Source organism: Manacus candei, unplaced genomic scaffold (assembly GCF_025592945.1).
Source record: "Manacus candei isolate 608988 ecotype Guabito, Panama unplaced genomic scaffold, ASM2559294v1 h1tg000014l, whole genome shotgun sequence".
Taxonomy (NCBI): Eukaryota; Metazoa; Chordata; class Aves; order Passeriformes; family Pipridae; genus Manacus; species Manacus candei.
Window position 1 is genome coordinate 50,504,833 of NW_026138062.1, and position 14,151 is coordinate 50,518,983.

At 40.4% G+C, this 14,151-nt stretch overlaps 1 protein-coding gene across 11 annotated transcripts in view; it reads left to right on the plus strand.

Annotated features, from left to right (window-relative positions):
• The window catches only part of TENM4 (teneurin transmembrane protein 4), a 600,622-nt gene that overhangs the window by 440,866 nt on the left and 145,605 nt on the right, over positions 1 to 14,151 (plus strand). For all 11 annotated transcript variants that reach the window (XM_051778647.1, XM_051778642.1, XM_051778649.1 and 8 more), the window contains 2 exons: positions 4,496 to 4,690; positions 8,892 to 9,092. In XM_051778647.1, coding sequence (XP_051634607.1) covers positions 4,496 to 4,690; positions 8,892 to 9,092 — 396 coding nt within the window. The remainder of the gene's footprint in view (positions 1 to 4,495; positions 4,691 to 8,891; positions 9,093 to 14,151) is intronic.

Below are 14,151 nucleotides of genomic sequence, written 5' to 3' on the forward strand. Positions count from 1 at the left end.
CTGTGCCCTTAGCAACAACACCACCCCTTAGGCTGCTTATGGATAGACAAAATGTCACATCAGGTATTTTCTCTCTTGAAGTGACTTTATAAAACATGACTTATAAATCTGTCATTATTGTTTGTTAGCAGAGCACTCTTGTCATGGTGTGGCACGACACTGTAATGATACTTTCTTTTAGGAGACTGATTATACAAAAAGTAAGTACCTTGCAAGTTTGCCTGAGCCTGGCTGTGGGAAATGGGGCAGGGTTGGAGTAAGGCTAGGAGTGGAGTAATGGCAGGAAGAACTGGATACTCTGGCCAAAAGTGAAAAGACTAGGAGGAGAGAAGGAGGCTTACCCCAGTACACAATATAATACATATCTCTGCTCAAGTGATAAGTATTTTTAATAAACGGCTTCAGAAGGATTTTCTATGACCTGAATTTTTTAAGTTATTTAAGCATTTAAAAAACAAAGTGAAGTTCTTTTAGTAAGAACACATTTCAGGCCAAGAAATCAAAACCTTGCTTGTGGGAAATGCCAGAATACTGTACATCAACCTTTTCAAGGCCTTTTTTGGCTCAAACAGTCCAACAGACTAAGTACAGATTTATAAATTTGGGGAGGGAGGTAGTGTAAAAAGTTAGTGCCCACACAAGGAGCTTGCTAAGACAGCAGGTCAAAACTTCACCCCAGCTCACTGCTGCTTCAGAAAGCAGGCTGGCTCCTTCCCAAGAGAGAGAGCTAAACTCTGTCCAACCCCAGTTCTCTCCCTCTCCAGCTGAGCTAGGGTCATGTCCCTGCAGCCCAGCCAGGAGACAGAGATAAGGAGCCGCACACCGCTGGGGCGGGGCGGGGTGGGCCAGGCTGAACCCTGCGGGGTTTCAGAGTTCGCAGCCCAGTAAGATGGATGTGGCAATCTGCATCCCTGAGAGCCCTTCTGTCAAACTTCTTGCTGACTCAGGTTACACTTGGTTTGCATTTCCTTACACTTGGTTTGCATTTCCAAGCTCCTTTTCAAATCCTTAGAGCTGGAAACAAAAGGAGGTTTTTTCCATGTCCCACAGCCTATTCCAACTCACACATCCTAACTTCAAGTAGGGGCAGAAGTTCAGGGCTTGTTCCCCCCAAACCTCCCTGTAGAGGCTGTGGAGGAGAAGTTCCTTCACTGTGAGTCAGAATACTTAAACTTTTGTTCTGAATCCACTTTCAGAGGAGTTTACCTCCCCTGGTGGGTTATATGCTGAGCTTTCTCAGGCTCTTCAATGGAGCCATGTGAGTCTCTCCCATTTCACTAGAGCACTTTGGCTGATACCAACACCTGTTATTCAACTCTGTCTTTTCGCTAAGAATCATCTGGGTTCAGATCACAGATTACTTTCTGCCTTTAGGAAGACACATTAGTACCTGGAGTGTCAAAATAATATTTGTGTATGCATTTCCACGCAGTAGGCTTGTTAAATGGATCATGTTGCCATGAGTGTGAGATCCAGAGACCCCAGCATTGGCTTCCTGTTGGTTTGGAGGGGCATCTAGGGTGCTGCTTTTGAGCTACAAATCTCTCAAAGGCAGCATGTGTAAGGCTGCTACAGTATTTGTCTGCAACCATTTATCAGACCCTGTATGAAGCAGTAATCCTTAAATAAGCAGGTCCCTGCCCACGTGAAGATTTCTAGGTCATGGATTTCCTGTCTGTTCCTTTGTTTCAGTTCAGCCTTGTAATTTACCATCCAAAGGAATGGGAAATTCTGGAACAGGAAGCCTTTCTGTTTTTAGTAATAGTTAATAATTAATGTATTATAGCGAAGCCTAGCCATGATTAACCAATTATTTTAAACAAAGTAAATGAGAGCAAGTCACCAGAGGTGTATTTCATGGGCCTTTTAAAGGTCTTCTTGGACATGGGAGATGGTGGTTTCAAGTTCTGCGTGAAGTAAACAAACAAACAATCTTACTCTCTGATGCTACACTTTACAAGAAACAGGGTGTGTATTTGGGTTGTTGCTGTCATTACCACACTAGAGAATTACTATAATTTTGCCATCTTAAACATTGTTTGTTGGAATCTGAATGATCAAATAATAATAATTATACATATTTATATATGGAAGAGAGTTGCACAAGTAACAGTGGAAAAAATCAGAAATCTCTTTTTTCTTTATTCATTATTGCATACTACAGAGGAGGTCTTGTTCTTGCCATTGCCTTGACATTTGCAGCATTTGCAGCAGCACTTTCTAGGTTATGCCTAAGGTGTTCTCCACAGAAGGCTCTGTAGAGTGCCAGTCTCATTGCAGATGGCCAGTAATTTATCTGATCTGGTACTGTGATCAGCTGTCTTGTCAGAAAACCTGTAAGTCTTTCTCAGCAACCTCTCACTGGTTAAAGGCAATTATTCTTTCTTCTTGTTGAAAAGAGCTGCAAACTATCCCCTGCCACTGCCTTGAAAGAACAAGGTCCATTACTGAGCACTGAAATTTGAGATGGGGAGGCAGAAGATTTCATCAGCTTAGCTGAAAAGTGAAATTACAGAGTGAGTTTGCTATGAACCATGTACACAACACAATGTATCTTAAACAATTTATGTCTCATATAGGTAGATACCTGCTTGCAAATGATGCACTTGCAGTGCACCACTGCAATGTGCTTCCTCTCAAGTGAACAGGGAACTGTTATTACTCCCCAGTAATAACAGTTGCCAAATTCCTTTCTTTTCTAAACCTCTTTTATCTTGGTCAGGCAAATAAAGTTCACTGCATATCAAACTAGCTTAACAGAGCTGGCAGTACTTTGTATTTTATTGAAGCTGCTTTAGTTCTGTAACACTCAAACAGACTTGACTATAAGGACACATGGAAACAACTCAGGATGTGCATTGTGAGATTATCGTATAAAAGATGGGAAGAGAAGGAGAGGAATGTTTCCCTTAACCATGTTAATACCTCTTCCCACACCTAACCAGAGCCAGGAACAAAGCAAAATAGAAATACTGTATTCATCACATGCCTAATGCAGTTGAATTAAGCAGCAGACTGGAATATTCATTTCACATTTGTCCTGCATAAAATTGTTCATAGATTGCCTTTCAGAGAGGCAGATGAGAAGCCCAGCTGCTCCCACCTGAGGCTGATGTGCAACAGTGAACAAGAGAAGTCAATGTTCAATATATGTCCTTGCAGCTGAGTTTCAGCAAAATGAAATGGAAGAGAACAGGGCTTAAGCAAGAAGTTTCAAGGGATAGGAACAGGGAAAGACTGCTCCTTCTGAGGGACTGAAGTCAGCATCTTCCTTGGAAAAATCAGAGCAGAGAACAAAAGGAGCATAAGGTGGCAGGTGTGGAAAATGGAAAAGGGAGAAGGTATCATCTGAGAGAAGCTGGAGGAAGCTTGGAGAGCGGTGCCTATCAAAGCTATGTTTGTGGAGGCTGGGGTCTGGTCCTTGATGCACTCCTTCCTTGAGGAGCCTTCTCTGTATCCTTCAGTTCATCCCATCCCACTCTGCCTGGCATTTTCCAAATTTAGCTCTGAAAACACTTAATCCTGGGATCCATCATGCCACAGCTTGAGCTTGTCACCTTCTTCTCTTTATCACAGGGAAGAAAGCCTGTATCTGGTTGGCCTTGAGAGTCAGCTGGCTTTCCTGGAAACAAGGGCAATTAAAAATCCTCTATAAATTGGTACTGAGGATAGATTTGTAGAGCTTTTATTACAGGGAACTTGGAAAGAGTAGAGGCCAATTTTTCATTGTGGCTGATGTTGAATGGAGTCCAGAGAGGTGATAGCAAAAAAAGGGGGCTGGAGCTTCGATCAGAATCATAGAATTGTTAAGGTTGGAAAAGACCTCTAAAATTCTATCATCGAGTTCAGCTATTAACCCAGCACTGCCAAGTCCTCCACTAAACCATGTCCCCAAATGCCACATCTGCATGTCTTTTAAATTCCAGCAGGGATGGTGACTGAGTCGCTTCCCTGGGCAGCCTGTTCCAGTGCTTGACAAGCCTTTCAGGGAAGAAAGTTGATAGTTGATGGTACGATATGAGCTATATCAGGGAAATAGTCTGTGTGGCATTCTGGGCTCTGAGCACAACAACTGAAACCCATAAAGTGTGCTACTAAGGTCTGCAGCAGAGGCGGTGTCAAGGAAAGTACAAAGTCTGGCAGAAGGTCAGGAATAGCAATAAGCAATCTAAAGTAAGTGATGCTGCTGAAAGAAGACACCAGTACATTGAAAAATCAGAATACAAGAAAATGCTGAGTTTAGTTAGTGAAAAAAGGTATCAGAGACACAAAGTGAGGAGATATTCTAACTCGAGAGCACTGTTACAAGAGAATACAGTCAACAGCTGTGTGTCATCCATGTAAAAAAATTGGTTTTGGCAAAGAAAAGAAGAACATACCCCAATGAAGACTGTATATGAAGACTGTAAATCACGTGCTGGACTCTTGTGCTCTTTTTTGAAGTGAGAGCCATATACAGTTTTATTTTAATGTGGTTTCTGTTGTCTGTCCCCAGCATCCTGCCCAGTGCTGTGCAGTGGCAATGGGCAGTACATGAAGGGAAGGTGCTTGTGCCATAGTGGCTGGAAGGGAGCAGAGTGCGATGTCCCAACGAACCAGTGCATTGATGTCTCCTGCAATAACCATGGCACGTGCATCATGGGGACCTGTATCTGCAACCCAGGATACAAAGGCGAGAGCTGTGAAGAAGGTATTTGCAAGATACATTCAATTAGCCCTTTGCTTTGATTGTCGTTCTGTAATTGCATGGATGGAGGCAATTCAGAATCGGACTGGCACTTAAACAGAACAGTAATAGGCACCTTAGAGATACAATAGATGGATGCAACATAAAAATGATATGTTGTCATAACTCGTCGTTAGCTATCATATTTGTTCAATAATTGGATGAAAAGCCATCAAATGTTTCAGATAGACACATCTAGTTGAAAGACCAGAACATTTAATCATATGTTCAAATGTTCTTATTAAAGCATCGATTCCATTTACACATCTAAACGTATAATTATTTTACCGTGCTTTCTTCTCTGCTTGCTATGCCAAGCAATTTCAGTTGCTTACATACACAAAATGGTGGCGTGTGAGAGGAAGTCCGAGATTCTTGTCAGCTTTAAAAGCTTAGAAATGCTCAGGACTTGAATTAAATTCTGCTTCAAAATCTGATATTATTTTAATGGCTCTTCCATAGCTTTTTTTTCTCACATTAGCCCTCAAACATTTTTCATTTACATTTGGATTTATGGCTCAGAAATACGGTACCTTTTAGTACTTATCTTTAATCTCTTTGTGTAAGAACTCACCTGCCAACATAAACCTTTATCTTCCTGAGCCTGTGACTGCTTCTTATTGCTAAATGATAAAGTGGACAGTTTTGTAAGTGTATAAATCATTCAGGGAGTTATAAAAATACATCCAAAAGTGCCTTATTTAAAGAATAATGTACAACACTTTCGAAAACTATTCTCAAAATTCTATGCAGGTGACTTGATAAATAAGTGTACTTAAATTATGCTTCTACAAGTACATGTGTAAGACCTCTTCATCAGCTGAGAGATTTAAAACATTATTTGACACATGTTTAAGAATAACAATGGCTTGAATTAATTTATGGTTGTTTTTATTATGAGGGATAAAGATTTATCTGAAATGACTTTATTTTACGGACAATGAAAATAGGCTGGATTGGATTCAGATATTCAAATGACATCTAATCTGGCAATTCTTTTGAAGTGTTAAACATATTGGTGTGGGACATGGCATCAGTGTCAGTAAATGTTAGAGAAGACAGTATCAGCTCTTATAACAATAAGACATCTCTTGAGGAAGCTTCATTTTGGCTTAAAGCACAATTCAGTGAAGCTGTGGGGCATGCAAAACCCAAAGATGGTGACTACTGAAGTAGCTTTAAAGCTTCTATGTAGACTTCTTATTTACTAGATCATATCTTTACTGGATAAACAGAAATGAAAAGATCCTGATTTTGCCTCCAGCCAGAAGTGTTTAATGTGTGTAAATCAGAGTGAGAAGTGAGATTTACCCTTTTTCTAACAGGAACCTTTTTTTTCCCTGGTCTCATTTAAAGCAGAAAAGTCAGACACTACTGAGTTATTCTATGTTATCACTGTAGCGGGGGACAGTGTCAGTCCCAGTAGGTCAAAACTTGAAAAAGGAGGAAGAACAAAGAGAACATGGGTTTTCTTATGGGCTGTTTAGTATTTTTCCAAGCATGCATGTTTTTGATATTCGAGGCATAATTTGTATTGTATTGTGAGGGGGGAAGTAACTCAGAAATATGCCATGTGGGAAATCTTGAGGACATATATATATATGTATATATATTTAGATCTAGTAAAAAAGTTGATTTATACTATTTTTTAAATTGCTTTTACTCTTTAATTTCTCTTCTAAGAAGGACCATCTGGTATTGATTACTCTTTATTATTTCTTAGTAGCTTCACGGCTTGGTCCATGTTTATAGTGGGTTTTCATTCCAGGGTTTCTTCTGTCTTTTCTTTTTTCCCCATAGAAGTTCAGCAATGTTTATAAAACATCAGCCAACAATCTTACGCAAGTTTTTCTTTTTTCCTTCCTTAGTTTATTGGCCCATATTTTATAAGGCATGGGCTAAGTCAGCGAGACATTACAAGGAGGGGAGCAAATTTAAGCAGTGAAAAATGAGAAGTTACTCTTTGGGCACCGAATAAGCCTAATAACTTGTGTGACCAATGAAGCATGAAGCATATTGGGGAAAAGTGTAGAAGAGGCACTAACCTTGCTTGCTGCATGATTTATCTCCCTGGCAAAGATTCTGCACAAGGCTGCACTATAAACGGGGCATTTTTCAACCAGGAATTTTACCATCTGGGACATTTTCTAACCAACAACACAGACGTATGCTTTTTTTTTTCTTTTTCCAGGTATACTAGGTTTTGTCAGCTCTGCCCTCCTGCCCAGCTCCCCACCTCTACTTCTCCTAGAGCTGAGCAGCTAAATTTGTCAAGCACAACTCCCTAAAAATATACCATTGTACTCCAAATCCACTAAGCAATTAAGAAGAAAGCAGAGGCCCGTAATCCTGTCCCAGGGCCCTTCCGATGGTGGCGAAACCCTAAAGAGATACAGCTAGTGAGGCTGAGATTAAAGTAGCCATTGTGTGTGACATTTTCTGAAAGGGCTCATTTCAACATGAAAAATGGCCTTGGGATTATGATAAATGGGGGGTTCTGACATGCACATTCCCCTCCTATAATCGTCTGTGTTAGAGCTGAGATAGCAGATTGTCTGCCTCCTGTGATGGAGGCCCCTGTAAAACTCACCTTTTTCCCAGCTGACCTTCAGAGGGGATGATTAATTGCCTGGAGGTAGCCTCTTGTCAGTTAGCCTGTGAACTTTGTTCCCTATGTTCAAACATCTGCTGAGAATGGACAAGGCTGCTAGTCCATCCCTTAGTCCTTTTCATACTTATTACTGCTGAGAAAGAACAGGGCCAGGGCTTCAAGGGTTTCATGCTAAAATTGGCACCATAGCTCCCAGCTCACTAACAGTGAAGGAGATTTATAGACTCATCCTTTCCAGCCTCTTACAATTTTCGAGGATTGTTCCAGCTATGAGCAGAGCTCCAGGAACTAAACAAAAAAGAAAATTCTCTCCCATGCCTTGGGATAGTAATAACTAAGCCATTACTTGTCAGATTGAGAAGGGTTTGAGAATTCAGGGAACTATCAGAGCAGCTGTTGTGTTTCCTTTTAAGGTTTCTGTGTCTTGAACAGGTCAGTGGAATTCTTATTAGCTTTTACAGGGGGCAAAAAACTGAACCACAAGCCTGCTGTGTGTACGGTGGCCGTGTTCTGCTCTGCTGTATCAGAGCCAGGAGTTGGACAGCTTTCCCTATGCTGCTTAGCCAGACTGACACTTGTCACTAATCCCCAGGGCACTGCCACACACCGTTACAAGAGATGGGAAGAATTTCTCTAGGCTGTCCTATCAGCTTTTATATATAAATAGACAGTCACCTCCTCCAGTTGTTTTTTTTTTTTTTTGGAAGGGTGTCTAGTGCATTAAAAATTTCCAATTGCTGGGTGAAATTCCCCTGTGGGCAGAGGAGCTGACAGTTACCTAAAAAACACATAACTCAGGAATCAGGCAAGAGTACATTTGGTCTTTTGGTGTATATTGCTATATACCTAACTGGATTGTCTCCTATCTCGTTAGGAAAGTGACTCTTTGGGGGGGAAAGTAAACTCCAAACATTTAAAAAAGAGTATTAATTGATCAAAAATAAAACCAGGAGAACAAACACCAATATAAAAAATACATGATTTTGTTTTAATCTTTACTCCAGAAAACTGTCTAAGGATATATTTAACGTGAAATTTATGTAAGTCTCTGTGAAACCTGTATAGATTTAAGCGTATTCTTCAATTTAAGCATGTGTTTTACTGAATAAGAATGTCAGCTTCTGCTGAATCTTTACGCAAAATTCTCTCTCAGAAAACTAGGACTCAGCTTTGAATTCATTAGTAATAGTAATTTAGGTTACTCTAACAGAATAAATGGAAGCACAATATCTGTACAAGAGAATACTATTCTTATTCTGTTCTTAATTGATATTAGTTCTTGCCAGAAGGATCATTTATTAGTGCAGACCTGGATAAAATAATAGATTTCATCATTAATTTTTCTCTGTTTTTCACTTAAGTGTTTTAGGTCTCACTGCCTTTTAGGGACACTGACTTCTTGGATGAAGCATCTCTTTTGTGCGCAGTAGGGCTTTTTGGTTGGAACCTTGAGATATTATATAAGTACGTTTGTGTAGATGGCAGTCTGATGGCTTTTTTTCTGAAATTCCTATTTGCTCTTGCTGTCTGCTTCCTCTTCCTCCTCACATATAGTGGACTGCATGGATCCTACCTGCTCAGGACGAGGTGTGTGCGTGCGAGGAGAATGTCACTGCTCTGTTGGCTGGGGAGGAACAAATTGTGAGACCCCAAGAGCCACTTGCCTGGATCAGTGCTCTGGTCATGGGACCTTCCTCCCGGATACTGGACTCTGCAGCTGCGATCCCAACTGGACTGGACATGATTGCTCAATTGGTAATGTCAGCAGTGACTTACTGTTGGTTTTTATTTTCGTTAAACTGTAAAATCTTCTTGCACTTAGATCTGCAAAAAAAGTGCTACAAATGTGTTCTAGTGAAGCACATGCAAGACATGACTGGAAGCAGAAATTCCATAGCTCAACTACATAAATAATTCTGTTTCCATTGCTGAGCATAGAGTAATACAATAAATAACCGCATTAAAGCCATCTAGGCTTGCTATTGTTCATCATATGGCTGTGAATGTAATTGATGGTCTACATATAACTGCTTGTTCTGATGTTAGTTCTTGGTGAATCCCAGTAGCCACCAAAGGGTCTGTTTTGATTTTTAGGAGATGACTAAATAATCTTTAGGTGGCTGTAAACAAGAAGGAAGAGGTGGCAATCTGTCAGTTCTCCTTTCCTTTCTGAATTCAAAGCCCATGCTTTTCTAGGCTCAGCTAGAGGAGGATGAGTGCCACATGAGGTTCATATTAAAATACTATCCCCTATCAAGTAAAAAATAAGTTTACTGATTAAAAGTATTTAATAGTACAAGCACCTACCAAGAAGACACATTTTATGGACAGTTTTGTGTAGAGGTTTTGAATCTGCAACTTCATTCCTCTGCTGAATGGGCATCTTGCTCAAGATCTCCATCAGGTATGTGAACTGAAGGCTAAAGAAAATCTATTCAGGAACCTTTTCTTCCAAATGCAATTAGCTTTTAGAGAAACACTAAGAAATGCTAGTCAGAACCCATGGAACATTAGTCCTTTGGCTTTTGTCCTGTATTTTATGCTCACAAACAAGAGACTGCAGCAATAACAGCTTCTATACCTTACACAGATGGAGTGGAACTAGGCCAAAAATCCAGGGCAGCTCAGTATAAGCAATGAAATGAAAGGAGTTTTCAGCAAAGCAGCCTCAAAAAAAAAAGCTGTTAGGAGAGTGGATATAGTAGAAAAATTATGTAAACAACATTTTCACTGAGAAATCACTATCACGAGTAAAGACATTCAGGTTAGCTGCTTGCAAGTAGTTTAAGAGAGTAACTTCCAAGGATGGAGCAAACTGAATAAACTGGTGCTAAGAATATAAAAAAAAGATCTTTTTGACAATCATCATTTAGGTTAGATGTTAGAAGCTTGTCATAAAATAAAATTGACTGGACTGAGGAATAAGCAGAAGGAACCTGGGGCTGAAACTAGGTTGATCAAAACTTTTGCAGAGGTAGGTACAGAAGCTATCGTGCATTGAAAGGAGGATAAATTTAGTGCCAGGCTTTTCCTTTCCCCATATTAACATCTTCATTTCCATACTCTGTGGGTTTATTTATAAGGCCACCATAAGGGGAAAGGTAGTCGTGTACTTCTAGTGATTTTGTAGCATAGTTCATAATTGAGTCATTATTCTGAATGTGTATGGAGGTTTGGGGATTGCAGGGATGGATTTGGAAAAATGTTTATTTCTACACACAAACAGAATTCACTTTCCCTTTGTTAACCTGCAGATGATTTATAAGCATTCCTTATACTGCTTTTATAAATCCATCTAGTGCAAACTTTCTTTGGCAGCATGAGGTTATTTGAGACAAACTTGACCATCATTCCAAGACCTTTTTCCTTACCAAGGTGCTTGTAACATTGAGGTTATTGTGCCTCACAGCTAAAATCACAGCTAAGGTGATTTGTAAATTTCCATTTCAAACCCAGACCTTTCCACTGAATTGATGACTTGATTTGAAAGACAGATTTACTTACAGCATATGTGGTACTCTTCTTGAATGATTAAAATAGAGTGAGCAGGCATGCTACTACGTGTAGCAACACATTGCCCAACCCAGTGGAGTGGAGGTTTTGTAGAAGGGACTAAAGGGGTCAGATTTCATTATTGTATGAAACAGGACCAAACAGAGCAGAAGAATTATTAAGGGAAAGAACTAAGGACTTGCATAAATCACCCTCAACTCAGCAAAGCCATTAGGACTGTGTTCAGTCCCAATGAAATCTATAGGACTGTGCTGACATGGCCTAGTGCCAAGGACAGCCACTTTCATAAACTACATGGAGAGGCAGACTTTGCGAACAGCATAATCATCTGAAAACCAAGAATATGAAGAGGCACAGTGGATTTTCCGGCTCTTAACACCTTGAAGTCAAGACTAGTACCTATCTGCAGTGCTGTATGCTGTATTCATTTAGAAGGTTATCGGGCAGTATGGAAGCAGTAGGTGAAAGTCTGTGGATTGTCATATGTAGAAACACTAGACTTTCTTTGAACCTTAGACTCCATCTTTCAGCTGAGTAGGTATATTTCACCTGCTCTTAGTGGTAATCTTAGAGAAACACAGATTTCTGCTTAAAACTCTCAATTTTCACAAAATAATAATATTACAGAGATTTCTGTTTTGTGTTTATATTATCTTTTTTCATTCCACTTAGCCTGTGTCCTCATAGACAAGCTGTATAATTCAATCTCTTTTGAGAGATTCCTACTCTGAACTGCATTGTAGGAAGAAATAATTATATGTTTGGGGTTTTGTTTTGCTTTACATGTCTACCCACTGCCAATATATCTTGAGATAGGGCTGCTGCCATACTATCTCAGATTTTTCAGTCTGGAAAAATGCTTCTTAAACATACTTCACCCTTTCATGCAAGGGACAGTTTTGTAGGATTCCCCCTCCCTCAGTATGCACTACTTTTCTGATAGATTCCCAAATATAAAAAAAAAAAGGTCTCTTAGAGAAAGGTGCAGAGATAAACCTGGAGATAACTTGTACTGAGCAGCAAAAGAGACATTTTGAATTCTCCATGGGGGAATTCAATCCCCTCCTTTTGCATCTTAGTACTGTTGCACAAGCAAACACAAAAAAGGTCTTTATAATCCAGTTCAGCTAATAAGGCAATGCTTAGTACAAGAAAGGTAATTAAGGAAACACTGACCCTGGTTTCTCCAGGGTCTGCCATCACAGATCCTCAGTATCCCAGGCTTTTGGTGGGCTATCTCCCTTCACCTCTTAATGAGCCCTAGCTGGCAACTAATGAAGCCATTATGGGGAAGCTCTCTTAACCTCTTATTGTGTGAGTGTAGTGGGAAGAAGGAAGTGGCCTATGCTGCAATGTGAAACAGAACTCAGTAGGTGGTCTAGTTTCACTCTTGACCTGTTTAAACTGGACCAAGTATTTGTAGCTAATTAAGAGGCAACACACCACTTACCGTAAGACATATTTGCTGACTGCAGTGAATGATTAGGTGAGTCATGTCATCTGCACTGGGGGAATGCACCGTTTACCAGAGGGATCTCAGTGATGCATCAGTACAATCCCAGGCCCATCAAAACAGTATTATGCTTGGATGCAAAATCATTATTAAAGGAATTAAGTTAGCTGGTGTTGTCCTTCACTCTTCTCAAATTTAAATCAGTGATTCTCAAACTGTTCTCTGTTTGGTAGTTTACATCCTGGCATGCATGATATACACTAGAAGCATTGCAAAGTTGAATATATGAAGCAGCAATAGAAATTATGTTCTCTGTGTAATAAGTACTGACTCTTTCTGGGCAGTTGACAGTGGTTGTAGATTGACCTGCATGCAGATAAGGATTCCTTCTGCATCACTTATTCGTAGTGACTCACTTTATGCATGGTTGACATCCAGGCTCTACCTCAGACCCTTAAAAGTACACTGGAGAAGAGCAGTAGAAGGAATAGTACTTTGTATATGGTGGTCCTAAATTGTCAGGGGAGACATGAAATCCTGGGCTGTACATTTAATGATACAAGTTAGAAACTGGAAGCTGGGACTCAGTAAAGAGGTAGGAGGTTATGATGTTTTACTTCACATTTTGAAAAGAGTGAGAGAGAATGCCTGACCAGAGACTGAGGCTGAACTTGAATGATCATATCTCAAGAAATCTAGTAGTTTGACCCTATTCATAGCTCCTCTCATCACTTCTACAGCTAACATGTTTTTTTGAGGATATGGCATTTGACTTTATGACTGCCCTTTTCTCCCCACTGTGGCAGGGAAGAAATGCTGCTTCTCAGTGACTTGTTGCCAAACTTTGTTATTAAGGTCTATGATCACAAAGATATTTAGGCATTTAAATTTACCTTAAGCAAATGCAGATTATTGAGCTGTACTACAGTGTTGCAGACAACTTATCAACTTCTGAGACATCCTACCATCTAGAGCTGTCTATTGCAAAAGTACCTTAGTTTCCTAAGATTCTGTGGCACTTAAACAGGTGTCTCCTCAATCTGAGAATGCACTGGATGTACTCTCTCACTTCTTGAGAGAGTATCCTACCTACCAGGTCAATGCAGATGCTACAAGCAGTTAGCTCAAAGAAAATAGTGAACTGGCTGGACCAATCCAGTTTGGCAAGGGCAACAGAGCTGGGGAAGGATCTGGAGCACAAGTCTGATGAGGAGCAGCTGAGGGAGCTGTGGGTGTTCAGCCTAAAGAAAAGAAGGCTCAGGGTTGACCTTATTGCTCTCTACAACTACCTGAAAAGAGGTTGTAGCCATGTGGGAGTTGCTCTCTTCTCCAGGTAACAAGGGACAGGACAAGAGGAAATGGCCTCAGTTTGTCTGGGGGAGATTTAGGTTGGTATTTAGGAAAAAATTTCTTCCCTGAAAGGGTTGTCAAGCATTGGAAGAAGCTGCCCGGGGAAGTGGTGGAGTCACCATCCCTGGAGGGATTTAAAAGACATGTGTATGTGGCACCTGGGTACATGGCTTATTGGTGGGCTTGGCAGTGCTGTGTTAATGGTTTTAGAGGTCTTTTTCAACCTAAATCAGACTATGATCCTATGATTCTTTGATAGGGGTTTCATGCCCTGAACCTTAATGCTAGGTGGGCATTACTCTAAAGCACAGAGTGCCCGTCATTTGGGACAGAAACAGCATTTCAGACCATTCATCTCCTCAGGATTTCCGGCACTGCAGTGCTCATTGTGGCCACACTTATTCTAGCCAGAAATGTTATAAATGTCTTTAGTGCAAGGAAAAAAGAAAGATTTTCAATTCATGCCTAGTTCCATGCTATCCTCTTCTGCTCTTAGGC